At 38.7% G+C, this 18,721-nt stretch overlaps 1 protein-coding gene across 25 annotated transcripts in view; it reads right to left on the reverse strand.

Moving 5' to 3' along the window:
- Positions 1-268: 268 nt before the first annotated feature.
- The window catches only part of LOC132863004 (calcium/calmodulin-dependent protein kinase type II subunit beta), a 51,367-nt gene continuing 32,914 nt past the window's right edge, over positions 269-18,721 (reverse strand). For 6 of the 25 annotated variants that reach the window (XM_060895482.1, XM_060895484.1, XM_060895483.1 and 3 more), the window contains 8 exons: positions 16,831-16,863; positions 14,131-14,199; positions 12,863-12,907; positions 11,197-11,245; positions 7,498-7,573; positions 7,247-7,341; positions 4,579-4,813; positions 269-4,142 (listed from right to left, as the gene is read on the reverse strand). In XM_060895482.1, the coding sequence (XP_060751465.1) occupies positions 4,581-4,813; positions 7,247-7,341; positions 7,498-7,573; positions 11,197-11,245; positions 12,863-12,907; positions 14,131-14,199; positions 16,831-16,863 (600 nt within the window). In that variant the 3' untranslated portion in view covers positions 269-4,142; positions 4,579-4,580. Of the gene's footprint in view, positions 4,143-4,578; positions 4,814-7,246; positions 7,342-7,497; positions 7,574-9,790; positions 9,866-11,196; positions 11,246-12,862; positions 12,908-14,130; positions 14,200-16,830; positions 16,867-18,721 lie in introns of all 25 variants that reach the window. The other 19 variants (XM_060895486.1, XM_060895487.1, XM_060895485.1 and 16 more) reach the window with 7 other exon arrangements.

Here is an 18,721-nt window from a genome sequence, read left to right on the forward strand (position 1 = left end):
CACGATGTATTTACAAACTGCTGACTGATGTGATCATGGCACACAAACAAGCTCAAAGGGTCTTGGCAAACAAAAGTACTGAGATAATAATGTGTCTACGTTGGATCTGTGAAGACAGAGGTCAGCTCCTCTTCAGAGATTGTCCTTTGAATTTTTGTGCAATCGTACATTTACATATTATTTATCAAATAAATGTTCGCTTTGTGTTAGAACTGAACACAGCACAAAAGTCGGGGGCGAAAGAGGAAACAATAGCATTGTATGTGGTGACATATTTTTTATTGGTAACATATTGATAACATCTTAACACATTTCCTTTAAGTTATATGGGAGAAAGAGAAAACACTGGAAGAACAGATAAGAAGAATCATAAGAAGAATCAAGAGAAACATGGGACTCATAGTAAACTAATTTCCTAAGAATAATAATCATCATTATTATCAAGTTTCACATAATCTCGATTTACGTTAAAGAGATTATATACAACATCCTCCAAAAATGAGATCTGAACGATACATTTTTGAAGGCTCAGTGTTTGTAGGAACAATTTATAAACAAACAAACAAACAAAAAGACTATAAAAAAAGGAAAAACTTTGGAGAAAAGAACGCACTACAAATAGTTATTGGCATGATGTTGTAAGAGCAGCAAGGTAGCACTGTATGTGAAGCACAGGACTGATTCACTTCTGCTTCATTCACACACTCACCACACACACACACACACACACTCATCACACACCCCTTGTTTTAGGCCATGAGGTTACATCATTCATTCCTTAATGCTGCTTTTCAAAACTGGTTGATTTTTTTTCAGGAGATGAAACTGCAAAATCTGCATTATATATATATTTTTTGCTTAGCTGGTAAATTTCTCACGGCCTTTTGAGATATGTAAAGCTACGGGTGAACGGGACAAATGATTTTATACTGCCACCTATTAGAAAATTCTCAAATAGGCATTGTGTGTGATTGGGTTGGAAAATCCGAGTAACTGTACTTTTGTTACTATTACTGTGGCATAAATATACTAGCCATAAATATACTGTACTGAAATTGAATACTTGTTCACCTAATTGATTAAAACTTTTTACTCCTCATATTTTAACTAGACCCTGAAGGTCTGTTCTTCTCTCTTCTAGCCAATAACTAACTTTATGCTACACATCATGGCCACGTTAGCATTTATTTCTGTTTAAGGCATCATCCACACTGTAAAGTTAATACTATAGCTATCAGTATGCGTCTGTATATGAATGAGAGACCAGACTGCATTGTAAAATGTTTGTAAAGCGTCTGCTTTACGTCCTGAAAAGGTATGTTAGCATACCTTAGCTAATTTGTTTAGCTAATTTGCTAACCTTAACTGGTTATATTATATAAGTTAGCTAACGAGCTAAGCTAGTCTAACTTGACGTTAGCAAAGCATTGATTGGCTAGCGAGTGAATTGCTAGCTAATGTTAAATGTAGATTGTTTACATGCTATTTTACTTTGGATTAATTCATTAGCAAGCTACGTGGATAGTTTAGTCAGTCATGCACAGGACCTGCAAACGGACCACCGAAACAGACGGTTTCAGTCAGAATGGCGTAGTAGCTTGTAATAATGTTAGATAAAGAATAAAACCTAGTCTTCTTTTCAAACTAACATGTTTTTACTTTGCATTTATTTGCATACTTCTACAAAATTCGGATACTTTCGGTTAAGTACAATTTCTCAGTACTTTTTCCAACCCCGGAGATAGTAACATTATTCAAACTACCACGAAGAGGTACGGATATTGAAAAAGTATTCCTGAAACTCTCATTTAGGAACTACCTCATGGCACATTTCAATTTTGATTGCCCAACACTGCTCAGACAACACCAAAACCCTGTACAGAAGCATGCCATACAATCATCATGACACGGTTTACTGTGATAGTCAGAATTTATCATAATCATCTTCTAGAGACAAAAATAGTCATATACACATAAAAAAAAAAAAAACCTCTGGAAATCTGTAGCGTTAGCATAATTCACCAGCATTCAGTAGAAAAGATTCAATGATGAAAAAAAAAAATCACCAAAAGAACAGAAAAAAATCTAAAATTCATGCAAGTTAATTTGCCACCTATATTATGTTAGCACTACATAGCGGTTTTACAAGATATCTTTTTTGCTAAAAATGGAATTTGTTATAGATCTCAAGGATTCCTTGCAATACTAAACACACAGGAGAACGAAAAAAAAAACAACACTACACTAGAGGATGCTGACATGCTGCTTGGATTAAAAAGGTTTCACACGGTTCGCCGTTTACGAAGAGGTCTTCTCTGAATTGATATGTGGGGTTCAGATGCAGACTACAAAACAATATTCACATTTCGATACAAAAACGTCAAAGAATAAAAGTGGAAAAAAAAAAAAATCAGCAGTCTTCCAGTGGATTTCCCTAACAGCTTGAGAATGAAATGCTCCACAGACAGGGCTATACCTTAAAAAAATGCTATGTAAATTTAATAACAGTATTTAAAAAAAAAATAAAATAAAAATCAGTCATGCATACACACACTTGTGTATCCCTGATTCCCATGCAATGGCTTTTTCATAAACTAGAAAAAAAAAACAAATAGTGATTCTTTCCTCGCCATACTGGAGCTAATGTGTATATCAAAAGCGCTTAAGCTTCCTGTTCGTTTTTATGAAACTAGGTTCACATTCAAGAGGTCAGAAGGAAACTGTTCATATTAATATCAGTGTGGAACCCATGAAATATGGCCCCATTACACACTTTCTTAAAAGACTGATAAAAAAAAAAAACTCTTACGCTCACGTACATATAAAAAATTCAAATGCTAATACCCTGTATAATGACAAATAAAACAAAAATACTCAATGTATATATTTATATAAATATTATTATAACCTCTCTCTTTATCTTAACTCTTAACCTGATGATCTAAATCCATCTAAATCCATAATGTGCCTTAATAACTCTATTAAAAAAAATCTTCCTCTAGGATTGTCCCATACTGCTTAGGCAGGAAATAAAGCACACACCATTCAAGGCTCTTCTTTATTAACTTCCGGTCATCAATTACTCTAACTGTTCAGTAAGGTTGTACTTCCTCAAGCCTCAATCAGTTCATATCTTATAAATAGTGCTAAAACGGGGGTATAAATATATATTTAAAAAAAAAAATACTCCAGGAAACGACCTTCCTGGGAGCGTGTCTCAGCAGACTTAATAAAACGCAGGGATATCAGTTAAGACGTACAAAATGACTACAGTCACCGAGCTGCAGGGACGTGAAGCGGAGACGTTTAGCTTCTGTTTGAACCGTGTCGTCCTCTCGTGTTGTGTATACAGTAATTTATACCCGTGCCATGCTGCCGAAGTAAACTTCATTTGACTCAAAATCAACAAATAAAACCGCCACTAGATAAAAACAAAGAATCTTTGCTCTCAGGATTAACTGTTTGAAATCGATTTACATCAATCGTTTGACTATTGATACATTTTTTTTTGCGACTAAATAAACAATAGAACAACATCGATACTTAAAATGATAGAAGTAGTAATAATAAAAAGTAGTAGCCATTACAACAATCATAATCATAATATTAAGAATATTAATAATGCTGATATAGTACTTCATAAACACGTGATCTATTATAGTGAGGAGTGCCTGGGCACACAGGTCATAAGGCCAATGGAGACGAGAGTGAGGCAGGGACAAGGGGGTTGTGGGGGTTAAAAGGCATTGCACAGGCTATAATACTGAACCTAGAGTGTGTGCTCGCTCTCCTGGACTGAGGGATGTGTCGGTAATTTGAATCTTGTCCTAAGCGTTAGTGAGCAGTGGTGTGTGTGTGTGTGTGTGTGTGTGTGTGTGCGCGTGTGTATACCCTGGGTGCCAATGTGGTATTATGTATTGAAGGTTTAGGGCAGAGGGGAAGTGTGGAAAGATGTGGGGAACTGTGAAAGAGCAGTCCAGTAGGTGGAGACACAGGGATAGGTTTTGCATGCAGGCGTGGACAGCTGTGACCAGAACTGGAAGGCCGAAAGCTCCTGAGCTCTCCAGTGCTGGACTTTCCTGCCGTCCCCCCTCTGATCCTCCCTCTCGTTCTTCTCCCCAAGTTTCAAACCACGTCCCACTCTACAAAATACACCTGAATGTCACAGAGCCGTTCAAAATGCCTTATTAAAGATGAAAAGGAAGGAAAAACTAATAATTGGAGAAGAAACTTGTTAAAATTATTGCTTTGAGCCTTAATTTGATTAATTATTTTTTTTTTTTATGAATAGTAGCAGCTGTAATTCAAATCAAAGGTTTATATGAACACACTTGCTCAAATATATTTGCATTTCTTTTTGCATGTAGAAAAACCTCTTGAACGTATTTAAGTCGAATGATTGATTTTGTAAAGATACAATCTAGGATATGTCTCCAGGTCAGATAAAAGTCTTCAGGACTAAATTTGTTTTTTGTTCGAAAGAGAGACAAAAAAATCAGTTTATAGCCATTTATAACACGTAGCTCTAGTGAGTAGCACTGCTTATGCAGTGTCCTGCTCTTTGCTGGAGAGTGTTACCTTCACTGGAGTGGGGCGGCAGGAGCGCCCGAGCAGTGAAAGTGCACGTTCTGCCATTTGGAGTCGCGGCGATGCCACACACGGGTCTCCTCTGACTGGCTGCTGCGCGGTCTGCCCTGGCCATCCACAAACTGAGTAAGGCGGATGTAGGCGATGCAGGCGGCATCCTCGCCGATCAGGTGCACGTGAGGGTTCAGGATGGTGGTGTGGATGGGCTTACTGTTCTTAGACAGCACTGGAACAGAAGAATACATCATGCCATCATGAACATTCATAGACAAAAGGTCAGAAAAAGTTCCTCTTTTGAAAGGTAGGACCCATGATCAGAAATAAATCCCTTTCGTTTTACTGGTAATGCTGGTGTATTGCTAGAATAATTGTGCTTTATATTTATCTTTGTGTAAAGCTCAGCACTCCTGTACAAATTCTCTCATGTTTGTCGGACTACTTCACAAGGACACAGCAACCAGTTCTTAATTGAAATGACTGAACTGAACAGTAAACACAACATGTTATTGAGCTAGGCTTTCCATGGGCATGTGCTGGATGAGTTCAGGGGGTGGGTGGGGGGATTTGTACTCTGCATGTACCCAGTTTATACATCAGCATGTTCAAACCTGTATTAGTCACTGTTTTGACTCCACATGGAGCATTCAAGATGATCGACTCCTCCAGGTTTTTATTACTTGCACACTGTTAACCAGTTACATTTAGTCAACATCTTCTACTCTGACAAATAGAAGAGAATTTAAGACTGTCCCGATCCTTCCTAACTTTTGTCAGATTTGCCTGCTGGAACAGCTGCTTCTACCTACATCCCTGAACACACTCTGCCATAACTCGAGTGATGCCTTCCAGCTGCCGTCTGTCTGACATTCTCCAAAATGATCGAGCGGCAAAATGATAAAGCCAACTGAAAATTCTGATATGTATCAGGAACTGCTGGCTTCCTTTTTCTCTTCTGTTGTTAACATCAAGACATTCATTATAAGATCAGCATACTTTCTCTTCCTTGCTTAACCATCCTTCCCAGATCATCGATATTCAGACCTCCATCAGTCTTCTAGCTGATGTGAAACAAACCCACACTCACTCAGAATCTGCTGCATTCTCCCTGAAACGTTACATAATGCTGTAAGTCTTCTGTCCTCATCCTCCATGACTGCCTGCATGCCTGCCTTTGACACTGTGAATCACCGCATTGTTGTTTCCACTTGGGAACAAGGAGTTGGAATATAACCTGATTCTTGTTGCACCTACAGGATCAATCCTGACCCATCCTGACTTGTACAAACTACTATTCGTGTCTTATCTAGCTTATGAATTTCATTTCATTGTTTGTACATTGATCTGGATAAAGGAGAACACTATATGGCCCAAACTATGTGGACACATGGTCATGGACACATGACTCTCAACCCGTGACCTTCTCTAAATGTTTACCGCAAAACCGGAAGCATAGAATTGTCTAGATTCTCTGTGAATTTCCCTTTGGGGCCCAGACACATTCAGTGGGATACATAAAGACATATTTTGCCAGTGCTGTTGTGAAGAACTCAAGCGGTCTGCACAGATCTTTGACTTCAACTTTTGATATGAAATGAAACGATAACTGTGCACCAGACCTTCTCACCCAGCATCAATCCCCAGCTTTTGCTGGCTGAATGGAACCAAATCACACAGCCATAAAAAAGGCCCTTCTGTTACAGCGGCAAAGACAAAACATCTCAACAGGAACGCCCATGTTTATGAAACGGGATGTTCAGGTGTAGTATGTGTGAAATAACTAAATGTAATTGGTACAACATAATGTCTGCTCTCTCAAACTCAATTTGCCTTTTTTGTGGATCCTTTCTCCTTTACACCCTGCCTATTACTTGCCAATATAAACACTCACATGGGTCTTTAATAAGTAATATCCTGTATATCTTACCAGTTTTAATTACATAATAATGGCGAAATAACTATTCTCATTTTGTAAGGATTTGGTTAAAAATATCTGTTCAATATGTGAATTTAGATGGTAGTCACAAAATTGGGAAATTGTGAGAACTGGTATGGGGTAGTGCCGTCCTGGACCTTCCTAAATTCTATTCAAGGTGCATGAGTAGAATGCATATCGTCGCTGTCGGTCGGAAACCTTGTATGTCCAAATTTGGTCAATTTCATATTTTTTCACATATCGATGCTATTGGTCAGTCCCCACGTGGGTCTGTTATTTTTACAAGTTATTAATCTAAAGTCTTGAAAATAGCTTGAGCGCAAATCTCTTAACTCCATTGGACACTTCAACTGTCCACCTCTTCCTCACTCCGCGGGAGAGCTTCACGGCATGTTTCTCCTCAAGAAGAGTCGCAACGAATCAACACGTCTTCTGAGGTAAATGTCTTCAAAACACTGGGCTCAAAGAAAAAAAGTCTTGACCCCCGCTAGTTCTGGTGCTCGTCTTAGGACAGGAATTTAGCGCAAGACAATCCACTGCAACGCGGACTAAACCCTGTGCACTGCAGATAAAGTACGGCGTTTTTTTAATTTCCTGAAAAGTAATGGTTTTGGAGATACGAGGATTCTGCCCGACAGCCACGATATGATGCATAATTTCAGAGGAAAATGACGCAGAATTTCAGAGGAAAAGCGAAAACTCGGAAGATCATTACAGTTGACTTACAGTTCTCAAAGTAGAATCGATGGAAGTCCATGCCCTCTACTAGGTTACCCAAAGCCTCAGGTTCAAACGAAGTCAGTCCAGGGTCACAGATCTTCCTGTTATAAAAACGCAGCATTTATACATTGATGGCTGATGGCTATTTCTGCACACAGTCACTGTATGACTCAGCATTCCTTGATCAGGACACAATTTCAATAAGTTGTATATAATATTGCAGGCTAATTATAGCACACTAGGAGGCAGTGACTCACGCGTAGGCCTCGAAGTCCCCATTGTTCACAGCCTCAATTAGCTGCTCTGTGATCTTAATGATTTCCTGTTTGCGTGCTGGACGAGGAAGACAAAAACACAGCACTGTTGGTCACATTGTTCAAATATTACATCATCTAACGTTTTTATCTTTCTTACACAATAGAAAAAAAACAGAAAGAACATCAGGACCACTTACGACATGCTTAATAGGCGTATAGTCAGTATGGACTTTTTTCTTAAGACAATGTATGTTGTAAACAAACAAACAATAAAAAAATGGCTGTGGCCTATGTTACAGTATCGACAACTTTCCCCATAATGGTTTTATAATATATCTGGCAGAAAAACATTTGCACATGAACTATTTTTTAAATATCCAAGCATTGTTTTAATAGTTCAGTAAAATATAATACATTTAATCTTTTTTTTTCCAAGATTATTTGCCAGCCAATTCATTTCCTATTTGTATAAAACTTTGTACATAACATGGTTGCTGCAACCCTTCCAGTGAACAGCCACAGATCAGAAATAGTAAATAGTAGACTTGCAGACTTACCTGATTGCATCTCATGCAAAACAGTTGAACCAGGCTTTTACTCCTTGGCTTATTCCTTCCTCCCTTCATGCTACAATCTTCTAACTCATGTTTATGCACATACAGTCTTTACACATTAAGCCTGAAAAGTCAGCGGACTTGGAAGAAGACTATGGAAATTAAAATCCAATCCACAAACCATGTACTATAAAATGAACACAGTATATTTTCTCTCTCTCTAGCTCGTTCTAGGGTTTTACTTCCCTTTCTACGAGTATGAAGCTGCAACAGCTCAGCTTGCTATTCCTGTCTCTTGCTTCTCAGATAAAGCTTAGGCCTTTAGTCCTCCTTCCCTCTCTCTAGATCTCCCTCCCTCCTTTTGTAATTTCCTGTACCACAACAGAGAGCTAAGTGACCGGATTCTTGACATGTCTTCCTTTTTCTTCATCTCTAGCTGCCACAGAAGGCCAAGGCTAGATGCTTTAACCGTCTTTAAACTCTACTTCATCACAGTCTAAAGCCAAAAGGTCCCCACAACCAAATACACTCTCTGCATTTGATCCTGCAGCAGGGTTACATATTGTTTTTATCTGCTTTCCGCTATGGGAATTGTGATCTAGACATTTAAGAAGGAACTGTGGTCTTATTTTGGAGAGTCCATCGCATTAAAAGATCACTGAAAAAACCTGAGTGCACCGAAAAAATGAGACAGAGGGAAGGATTGGGGAAACTCCGGGTTGGACATCGCAGGGAGGTATATAAGGCAGCCCCAAAACAGTAGATGGATATGTGGATTTGAATGCATACAACAGGACAACCAAGAAAAATAAGAAATCGGTGAAGACAGGATTAGCTCAGGGCTTAACCAATGGTGTGCGTTCAAATCCCAGCTCAACCAAAATGCCACAAATGTCCTTGAGCAAGTCCCTTAACCCTCAACTGCTCATTTGTATCCTACCTGAAATGTAAGTTGCTTTGGGGGATTAACAATAAATCAAAATGTTGAAGGCTAAATCACGGAGTATGCGCAGAACCTCAAGTCTGAACCTTGCTGGTGAGTAGCAGTGAGCTGAATGGGTAGGATCTATGGTGAAAGTGTGGGCCAAGACTACAAGGGCTACTCCTTCACTGCTGGGCAAGGCTGCAGGTCTGGAGGCTCTGCACACACAGCACAAGGTGTGGCCATGGAGGGAGGGAGTAGGGGATGAGGGAGAAACATGTCCAGGCTGAAGGGAAAAGGGCTGCTTCAGAAATTTCATCACATGCTGGCCAAGGGCTCCTCATGCAGTTAAAATGGCCAAAGCTCATGCAGCACAAGCACAGTTAGACCATCGTTGGGTGTGTGAGCTGGGAAATGGCGATTAAAATGCAAGAGCTCTCAATGTGTCTGGTTAACAAACTAACCTTCTGGCCTGCTGGCAGGCGTTGAATATAGCACAAATGTTCCTCCAACGTTATGACTCAGTGGAAAACTCTAATCTAGCCCTCATTAAAGTATTCAGGAGCCTGATACCGCTCAAGCTAAAGTGTTATTACATGCTTAGCTGCCTAAGATAACCTAGATCCATCACAGCAAATCTGATCCACTGACATTTCAGTGGGTAGGGTGACATGACTAAAGTGTCCAAAAATACACTATTTCTGAAGTTCACAAAGGTCTTGTTACTTTTCCCCAATCCAAAAAAGTGACTGCAGGAGCAGGATGTCTACACACCAAGCCAAACAGAGCTGACTGGTGGAAATGCACTGGAACTTACAGAAGACAGCAGGGCTTGGAGATGACCGGCTGCGCTCTGAGACAGCCTTAAGTGAGCTGCTGTCTACCCTTTTTCCTATTGAGTGGCAGGGAATAAAGTGGGAAGAGACAGAAAAAGAGACAGCACTGAAAAAAGAACGACCCTAGAGTACAGTCTTATGGGGATGGAGATGGGGTTCAGACATCTTAAAAAAAAAATGAGAGCAGGCTAGTGCTAAGGTCACACAAGTCAAGCCATAGTCTACTGATGGTCTACATAAACAAACCCATCCTAACTCGTCTGCTCGCTAAAACACATACGTACTTGATTATCTGTAATTGGGATTAAACCAAGAATAGGTGTGGCTTAGACAAGAAGTAGCTGAGGTTGAGGAACATCACACCACCTTGACCATGACCAGGCAGTTACTAAGGACGAACGAGCGAAAGCTGGAAAATGTATTGCGCAGCACCGCAGGTACGTATTTATTAATGGAAAGCGTCTTTCTTTGACACGTGAGCGGTAAAAATACAGTGAAACATGGAAGTTGAACCTCCTGCTGCTTGAATATTTTTGTAGGCTTCCAGTCCTCTTGTCTCAATCAGATGCCCTGTGAGCCTTTCTGGCACAAAACTCTACATTTATTTAGAACACGTTATCTGATGTTATCGTGATGAACGCACTTACGTCCACTTACTTACAGCCTCTTTCTTAGTTTCCAAAATGGAAGTATTACATTCAAGGTGACCTTGTAGTGTTCCTGACTGTCCCTCCCTGGAGAGCAACATTCACAGAGCGAGACAGCGGTTTAGCTAACACTCGCTATTAAAACCGCTTCGATAGCCAGTAGAGTTTCGGCATCTTTTCACACTTTGGGGCTCAGGAAAAAAATTCTTTAAAAAAAAAAGAAGTGTAATGTTCTGTAATGTAAAGTCTATGTTAAATAGGTTAATATGAGCACATGTTAAATGGGAATCTGTTCTCTATACAGTCCAGTGAAGCTCTGTATGTCCTGCAGTGTGATCTAGTTTCATGTAATGTAATTTGCACTTGCCTATAATTAGATCCATTAAAGAAGATTAGAAATGACAAGATATGACAGAAAATCACATGTATCTTGGAAAAACGTTTTTTTTTGTTTTTTTGTGAATTAGCTAGCTAATTCCTAATTTAAAGATGCACTCCAACATTTTTACTGTTCTCGCTATTACAAATATCATGAACGTCATATGGAAATAATTGTTGATACAAAATGAGCGAAGCAAAAACCACCGGTCTGTGTGTTGTAATTGTATCTTATCCTGTCAGTCAGGTTATAGACACACCCCCAACAGCCCTTCACTCCACCCACTGCTAAACAGCAAGAAGCTGGAGAAAGCTGCTGCAATTTCAAAGTTTGGAGATTGTGCGAAAAGATGAAGCCCTACCTTTAACATCCTCATCCTCGATTGTGGTGTTGCTGCTGTCTGAGGACTCCTATAGGACAGACACACATTACTGATTACCATCTGCGCTGTCTGTTCAGAAACACACATACACACACACACAGCTCCAAGCATGTGACAACCAATTTAGCACAAGTGATGCTGCTGTACAAATAAATGAGGCCTGTCATCAACACAAATGGCACTATATACAGTCGACACTGAGTGAATGCATGAGGTAGCAGCTGAAATTCGCTGATGGACATATCGCTTTATTAAGTGAAGACAGTTATGACAGTTATCCCGAATCTAAATAAGCTAAATGATACAGCTGAATGCTTATTCTCTAGCTGGCCATCTGGCAAGGCTTTAAATAATCTCTCTCGCTGTTCTGAAACAATTTCCCCAGATGGCAGCAAAGAACACACAGCTGTTTATTTTCCCTACACCGCACCACTCCACCTCAATGCACCTACCCTCACACACACACACAAACCAAGCACTCCTTAATAGCTCACGTTAATCTTTGACACATTCAGCATGCTGATGCTTTTAGGTATCCTCAACCCTAAGCATATCATTATCTGAAACTTCCTGTGTGTTGGCTATCTGCATAATGCACATACAGCAACAGAGGCTGGACAACCCACACACACACACACACACACACAAACACATACACACACACACACACTATCAGGCTGAGGCAGGCGAGCCCGAGCACAGAAACACTCCAAAAGTAAACACGGATATGGAAGGAGGCCAGAGAGAATGACGTGAAGTGAATACGGTGGTTATTATGCTGCAGTTAGTGCATTGGACATGAGTGCTAATAAAGAAGAGATGGTAAGTTGAAACATTTGGCAAATTAGAGGCAAACAGATGGACAGAGGACAGTTTTAATAAATAATAATAAAAAAAGAAAACTCCTGAACAATTTGCAACTGTACAATTCCAAAGAAGTCCATTTCAGATACGTTACAAAATGTAGTTTATTGAATGTAGCAGTTTAGCACTGTGCAAACTGCATGCCTAAATCACCACAAAATTTGTACATAACCGGCTTCATAAAACAGAAGACATAGTACAAAAAAGATCAATGACTAGAGGAAAGCCTTTTCTAATGTACAATGCCATTGTGAAGTCTAAGACATGCTCAAGACCAAGGTAGAGTCTTACAGTGGCCTTTACAGGGTTGAGATGAAGTTCGAATAAAAGCAAAAGCAAGTTACAATCAAGACACACTTTTTGGGGTCTAGACATTCTCTAAAAAGTTGTCTTCATTTGTGCATTTGTGTGTCAGTGATCATAGTTCATAGTTAGTGAGACCAATGGCTATGACTGACTGCTACTATATACAACAAAGAAAATGTCTTGTGACCGGTTTGTGATGATTTAGACATGCCATATACACAAGGATACACCCACTACATTCGCCTAAATAAGTAGGCACCAAAGATATCGTGGCAATTTGTTTACTTGTAAAACACCAGAAATGTTCTATATAAAAGAATAAAAGCATCTAGACTGATTACTTACAGTATATTTATAGCTGTTCTTATAAAACTCTTTCCTACTCGAAAGTATGAACAATAACAAAAAAAAAATAATAGAGATGGGTTAAAAAAAAAAGGAAATATAGATGGAGAGGGCATGGGGAAGGATGTACCTTGATCCCATCCACTGGGTTATGGATAACAGTGGTCTGAGGCTCCTACAGAGAGAGAGCGAGAAGGAAAGGCAAAGGATGGCAAGAGCGAGAGAGACAGAGAGAAAAAAGGAAGAAAACAAAGTGTAGATGAGAGACGGAGAGAGTAAAAAGAGTAGGTGTTAGCAGAGATTAGCCAGTGAGAAAACGCAAGGAGGAATAGAAGAGCAATCCGAGTTAGTGGAAGAGAATTTAAACTAGAGAATTTAAGGTTATTGACGTCTGGTGTAGCTCTGAGTTAATGTAGATGAATTAAAGCTAGTCATATAAGCACATGACTGAAAAAAAGTGCTGTACATCATGAACAGGGGCTCGGAAAGTGTTCTTGGATACCCATAAATCCAATAGAATAGAAATAAATAAACTGTTGGTTTAATATATGTTTTTATTCGGATGTACTAATTCTAGAAATCGAACAACTTTTAGCTTTCCAACTCGTCTGTGAAAAATACAAACTGTCCATAATTTAGGGATTCGAGGTTCAACGGAGCAATAAAAAGGTTTGATTCATTCTTCATGATTAAATGTTAGCATTTCTGCAGTAAAAGGAATTTCACACTGACCTGTATGACTAACATTAAACTAATAAATTCATTGTGTTATTTAACACACGTTCTGTAAGGAGATGTTTATTTATTGTTATTATTATTGTTATTTCTTAGTCAGAGGTTTTCCACCATGTTACAGTCTTCAGGACCTTGTGGTTTTCCTGTAACATGCTGCATTTTCTTTTATTTTTTTTTAATTAATCATGAAAAAATGTGATCATTTAGTTCTTGAACGTTCCTGAACAATGTAAGTATGACATCCCATTCTCTAAAAACAATTAAAAATGTAATAAATAAAATAACTGCACTGGTATAAGAGGAATAAAACATTGCAGGGCTTTCTGGTACAGGTCATTTATGATATTGAGATCCGACAAAAGACACAAAACACAACAAATACATAAACATATTCATGATGATGAGGGGTTAACCCTGGCGAATGTCTAAAAATCCAACACAGAAAAGTTCCAATCTTCTTCATGCAATAAATAAATAAATAAATACAATCAAACATTTAGATATACTGTGCTACAGGAGAAATAGAGAAATATGGATAAGGACAGAACAAGGTAGAGACAGGAGCAAAAGACTGGATAAAGGAATAAAATACAAGCTCACAAATCAAAAAAAGAAGAACAGAGGGATTGTGAAAGCAAAAGAGAGAAATAAGGAGGTAAATACCAGAGCAGGAGAAGGGATGTTCCCTTTGGGACTGGTGACTATGCTGTTTTTCGTGCTGTTTGACTGTGGCTGCGCAGAAAACACAACAGTGTTATTAAGAAGGGACTAATACACAGAGAGAGAGAGAGAGAGAGAGAGAGAGAGAGAGAGAAAGAGAGAGAGAGAGAGAGAGAAAGAGAGAGCGAGAGAGAGGGAGAAAGAGAGAGAGAGAGAGAGAGGGAGAAAGAGAGAGAGAGAGAGAGAGAGAGAAAGAGAGAGCGAGAGAGAGGGAGAAAGAGAGAGAGAGAGAGAGAGAGAGAGAGAAATCACAGACTTGGGACTACCCCATTTGATTCTACATTACATAGCCTGGAAAACACCACCTGGTACAAGGTGACAAACGCCTTCGTAATAAAGCTCATACGGCTCACACCAGGTGCGCATCGATACCATTTTTTACTGAAACACTCAATACTACTTCATTATTAAGCAGCTTGGGTATTATAAAGCACTCTGTTGTGCTGAGTTTTACATTCTTGAATTTAGACCCTTTAATAGGGAGCGTGAGGACGGACAGCATACTGCAGGTTGCGCAGCTTGATTGGTCAAATGCAGCTTGACTTCAAAACCCTGGAGAGTGAAGGGGAGGTGGAGGAAGAATGTGTAAGTGTGTGTGTGTGTGTGTGTCTCAGTGCTCACAGAAATGAACCTCAGACACTACACTTAGTCTGGAAGGACTGTGTGTGTCCACAATTTTATTTCTAACACTGATACTGCTTTTCAAGCTCCGCCCTCATGCTCACTATTAAATATCTAGCCACAATATATATATTTTTTTAAATCTTGGTGCTTATATTTAGAAAAACAGTGTAGTACCTGTTACACAATATCTCATACTGATCAATATCAGTATGAGTATCGATGCATCCCTAAGGCTAGGTTTACATGCACACATGCAGTATTTTAGGATCTAATACTATCATCACTTCTTATGTAACACTATCTAGAATCATTGTTATGTGATCCAATAAAAACTCCAGGAAAATACAACATACATATGCATGTAAATATTGATAGGGAATTTTGTCCTTTTGGCTAAAATGAATCTAGAGAATATCCTGTAATCTGATCACCTGAAATAATCCACAGGACATTACACAACCCTGTAATATGACATCTGTCCAGAAATACACAAACAAAGTGAGCATGTCACTTCACAGAGTAGTGTGGGGTTGGACTGTGTGTTCTCTAAGTTATACAGACAGCTGATTAAATACAAAAGCACACAGGAGCGGAAAAAAAAAGACTGAAAACTGATATCACCATGACAACTCTGGAGCATGCAAACATATATACACACACATACATATACACACACCTCATAGAACCTCACTCATTGTGTAAAGAAAAGTTATGTGTTTGTAGATGTAGTGACAGTTCTAGTACAACACACAGTACAATGTAAAATCTTAATAAATAAATAAAACACACAAACAAATAAATAAATAAAAATCCACATATAAATATACATTAATACACACACACACACACACACACACACACACACACACACACACACAACATATTACTTCCCTTTAAATTATTCACAAATATAATTCAATTAATTCTAGCATCTAGCAGTGTTATTTTACAATGGCCTTTTGGGGCTTTTTTATTATTATTATTTGAATACAAAAACTACAATTTTAAAATAAAATTTCGAGAATAAAAAGAGAATTGTTTGAGGAAAAAAAAAGTTGGGATATTTCGAGAATATAATGATTGCTTTGTTTAGGAACTAAGTCATGCTATTTCACAAATAAATTCTTGAGTATTTTAAGAAACAATAGTAATAATATTCCAAGAAAAAGACACAAATTCAAGAATAATGACAAAAAAATGAAAGATGGAAACACCTTGTTTTTTTTTTTCCATCCCCTTTAAACAGCTAAGCTACAAAGCGGTTAAGTCGAATGTTTTAATCGTTATTAACATCATCAGCATTTTTTTTTTACATAAATCTCTTAACCATAGCAGTGGAAACGTATATGCTGTTGTATGCTTGTTAGATACTTATCAAAAAAGGTGTAAGAAATGCAGGTGTCAGTCTGAAGAAAAAAAAACCTGGTCCATAAATAAAACCCAGACAGGACATAAAGAAATAATTCTATTTTGAAGAGATCATATTCAGCGAAGATTTCATTATTTCTCTCGAGGCTGTCATTATGGTTACAGATGTTACAGCTCGTAGTGACAGCTGATTCTGACCTTTTATCAAATGTCCACTTGCGGATGAATACAAATTAAACACACTAGTCATTTGGGTAATTTGATTTAGTGTCATTAGATATTAAACAGTGAGTGTGTAAACGTTTCTGAGGCTAGCTCTAGCAATGATAAATACAGCTAACGGACCACTAGGCTACTAATTAGGTGGCAGTTACTCATATGTGTTCAACTTACCATCAAAAAACCCACAAAGTTGTGACGGAAGCTCTAGCTGTCTATGAATTTAGCAACTAATGACAATCAGAACAATATTTCCATTATAAGTCCATCACCTACTAATGTTTCTACAAGATCATTACCCCAAAATGTACAGGATTTGAAAAAAGGCTCTCCTCAAAGTACAGAAAACCAACGAATGAATAAATCATTTGCTGAATGAAGAGATAACAGGGATGATTAAAAAAAATGAAATGGATTGAATAAGATCCTCACCATGTACTGAACGGTGGAGCTGGATTTCCTTTTCTGCTGTGATTGAGGGGGTGATAGCATGGCAGGGAGAGAACGAGACGGGTGTGAACAATAACGTGGATGGATTAATGCACATGACTTGGACAATAAAAGGATGAAGAACACAGGGAAAAACACTAGGATTAAAAAAGGCGATTTTGGGAGCTATGCAAGCAATGCTTTATTGTTATTGTCCATTGCTATGGATCCAAGCGCCGTTAATTTGCTAGCTGGCTACAAACAGCTTATATAAGTTAGCACACGCACATAGCATAAGCTGTTGCTTTTCATATTAACCTGTATTGTCATATTTCTTCCACCGCAATGTCTACACACCACAATCACCTGTTTTTTCAGAGGAAAGCACCGACTATTGTACTATAATTTAGAAGTATTACTAAAAGAATTGTTAAAATGTTGGGGGAAAACGTATTTTACGAGTTGAACGCACGTGAACGCCACCTCAAAATCGTATGTACCAGTAGGACACTTGAGATTTTCTTTCAGCTGTGAGTTTTTGAGTTTTAAGCATGTCACTAGGAAAACACGAAGGAATCAATGGCTATAATATCTGACGTTGATGGTAAATTTGCTGAAATGAAGCCTAGCTACTAGAATTGAGGCTAGTCTGACTAACTAGAATTGAGGCTAGCTTCAGGCTAACTTGGATAAATATTACATTTAAAGTAACACAGGACAATTACTCAAGAATTTTACTCCTCTTTGGAGGTTATTTTTTGTCCTATTATAATTTCAGTCCAATATCTTGACCACGGACTAACGTTTCATGTACGAGGTATGAAGGCCATCTACTCTTAACCTACAGAAATTCAAACATGAGGTGCAACATTTCTATTAATGTTCATTTCAAATCCCTCAATGAAAAAGGCAAAATCTTATAGTGGGAAAGCAATAGCAGTGTGGCGAGCCGGTTACTAAGCAATGAGTGAGGCGCAGCGGAGGTGTCTATTTCTGTCTCTCAGCTCGCAGGGTTCAGACCACCAACTATTCCAGGAGCCGGAGCCTCATCTCACGCTGTGGTGGTCGCACCCTCTGCTGCCTTTCGTTACACGGCGGTGCACACACATCAGATCTCACGAGGTGAGCGACAAACTGAGCTGGAGCAAGAAGGAAAAATGATTACAGGATGCTGAAGGTGTAACGATGGGAGGTGAGGGAGGTGAAGTGGACGAGGGAAAGCTAAAGAAAGCTAACAGGGACTTCCTCTAGATTTTTAGGATGTACATAAATAAGCCCATTTGAACAGCAAATATACACTGAACAAATAGGCATGAATAGAATTATTACGTTTCATTTCTATGCCTGGATATTGAACTGATTGCACAACATTATTAGCTAATATAAGCTATTAGGCTCTCATTATTTCTTTGCTTCATTTTATTTTTCATGGTAATGACACAGAGTATGATGATGAATAGGCAACACTGATATGCCAGACATGTCAAGGTAGAGACTGCTGAAAGCCAGGATCATCACTTTAATAGCTTCAGAAGCTGCATGCGTAGGAGCTTGTCAGTTAAGGGTTTTCGTAGGGTATTCTTAGACTTGCCCGAGCTCGAGGATGTTTTACTTTTCCCCTATTTTATCCCCAACATGCCTAACGTGTGCTTTCTCTAACACAGAACATTGTATCGCAGTCGGAGGAAAGTGAAATCTGCCCTCTTCAGCAAACAGGAACTCACAGACCTTCATGATTGGCTAGCATCACTGTGATTAACACCGGAGAGTGTGTTTAAATAGTGTTGTGTTGGATGTCTCCAGTTTAAAGTCTCCAGTCTCCAGTCCATAAGATAATGAGAATTTACTGTATTGTTTATTTACTGTTGGAGGCCACATTTTTACTGGTCTGACA

Source organism: Tachysurus vachellii, chromosome 20 (genome assembly GCF_030014155.1).
Source record: "Tachysurus vachellii isolate PV-2020 chromosome 20, HZAU_Pvac_v1, whole genome shotgun sequence".
In the NCBI taxonomy this organism is placed as follows: Eukaryota; Metazoa; Chordata; class Actinopteri; order Siluriformes; family Bagridae; genus Tachysurus; species Tachysurus vachellii.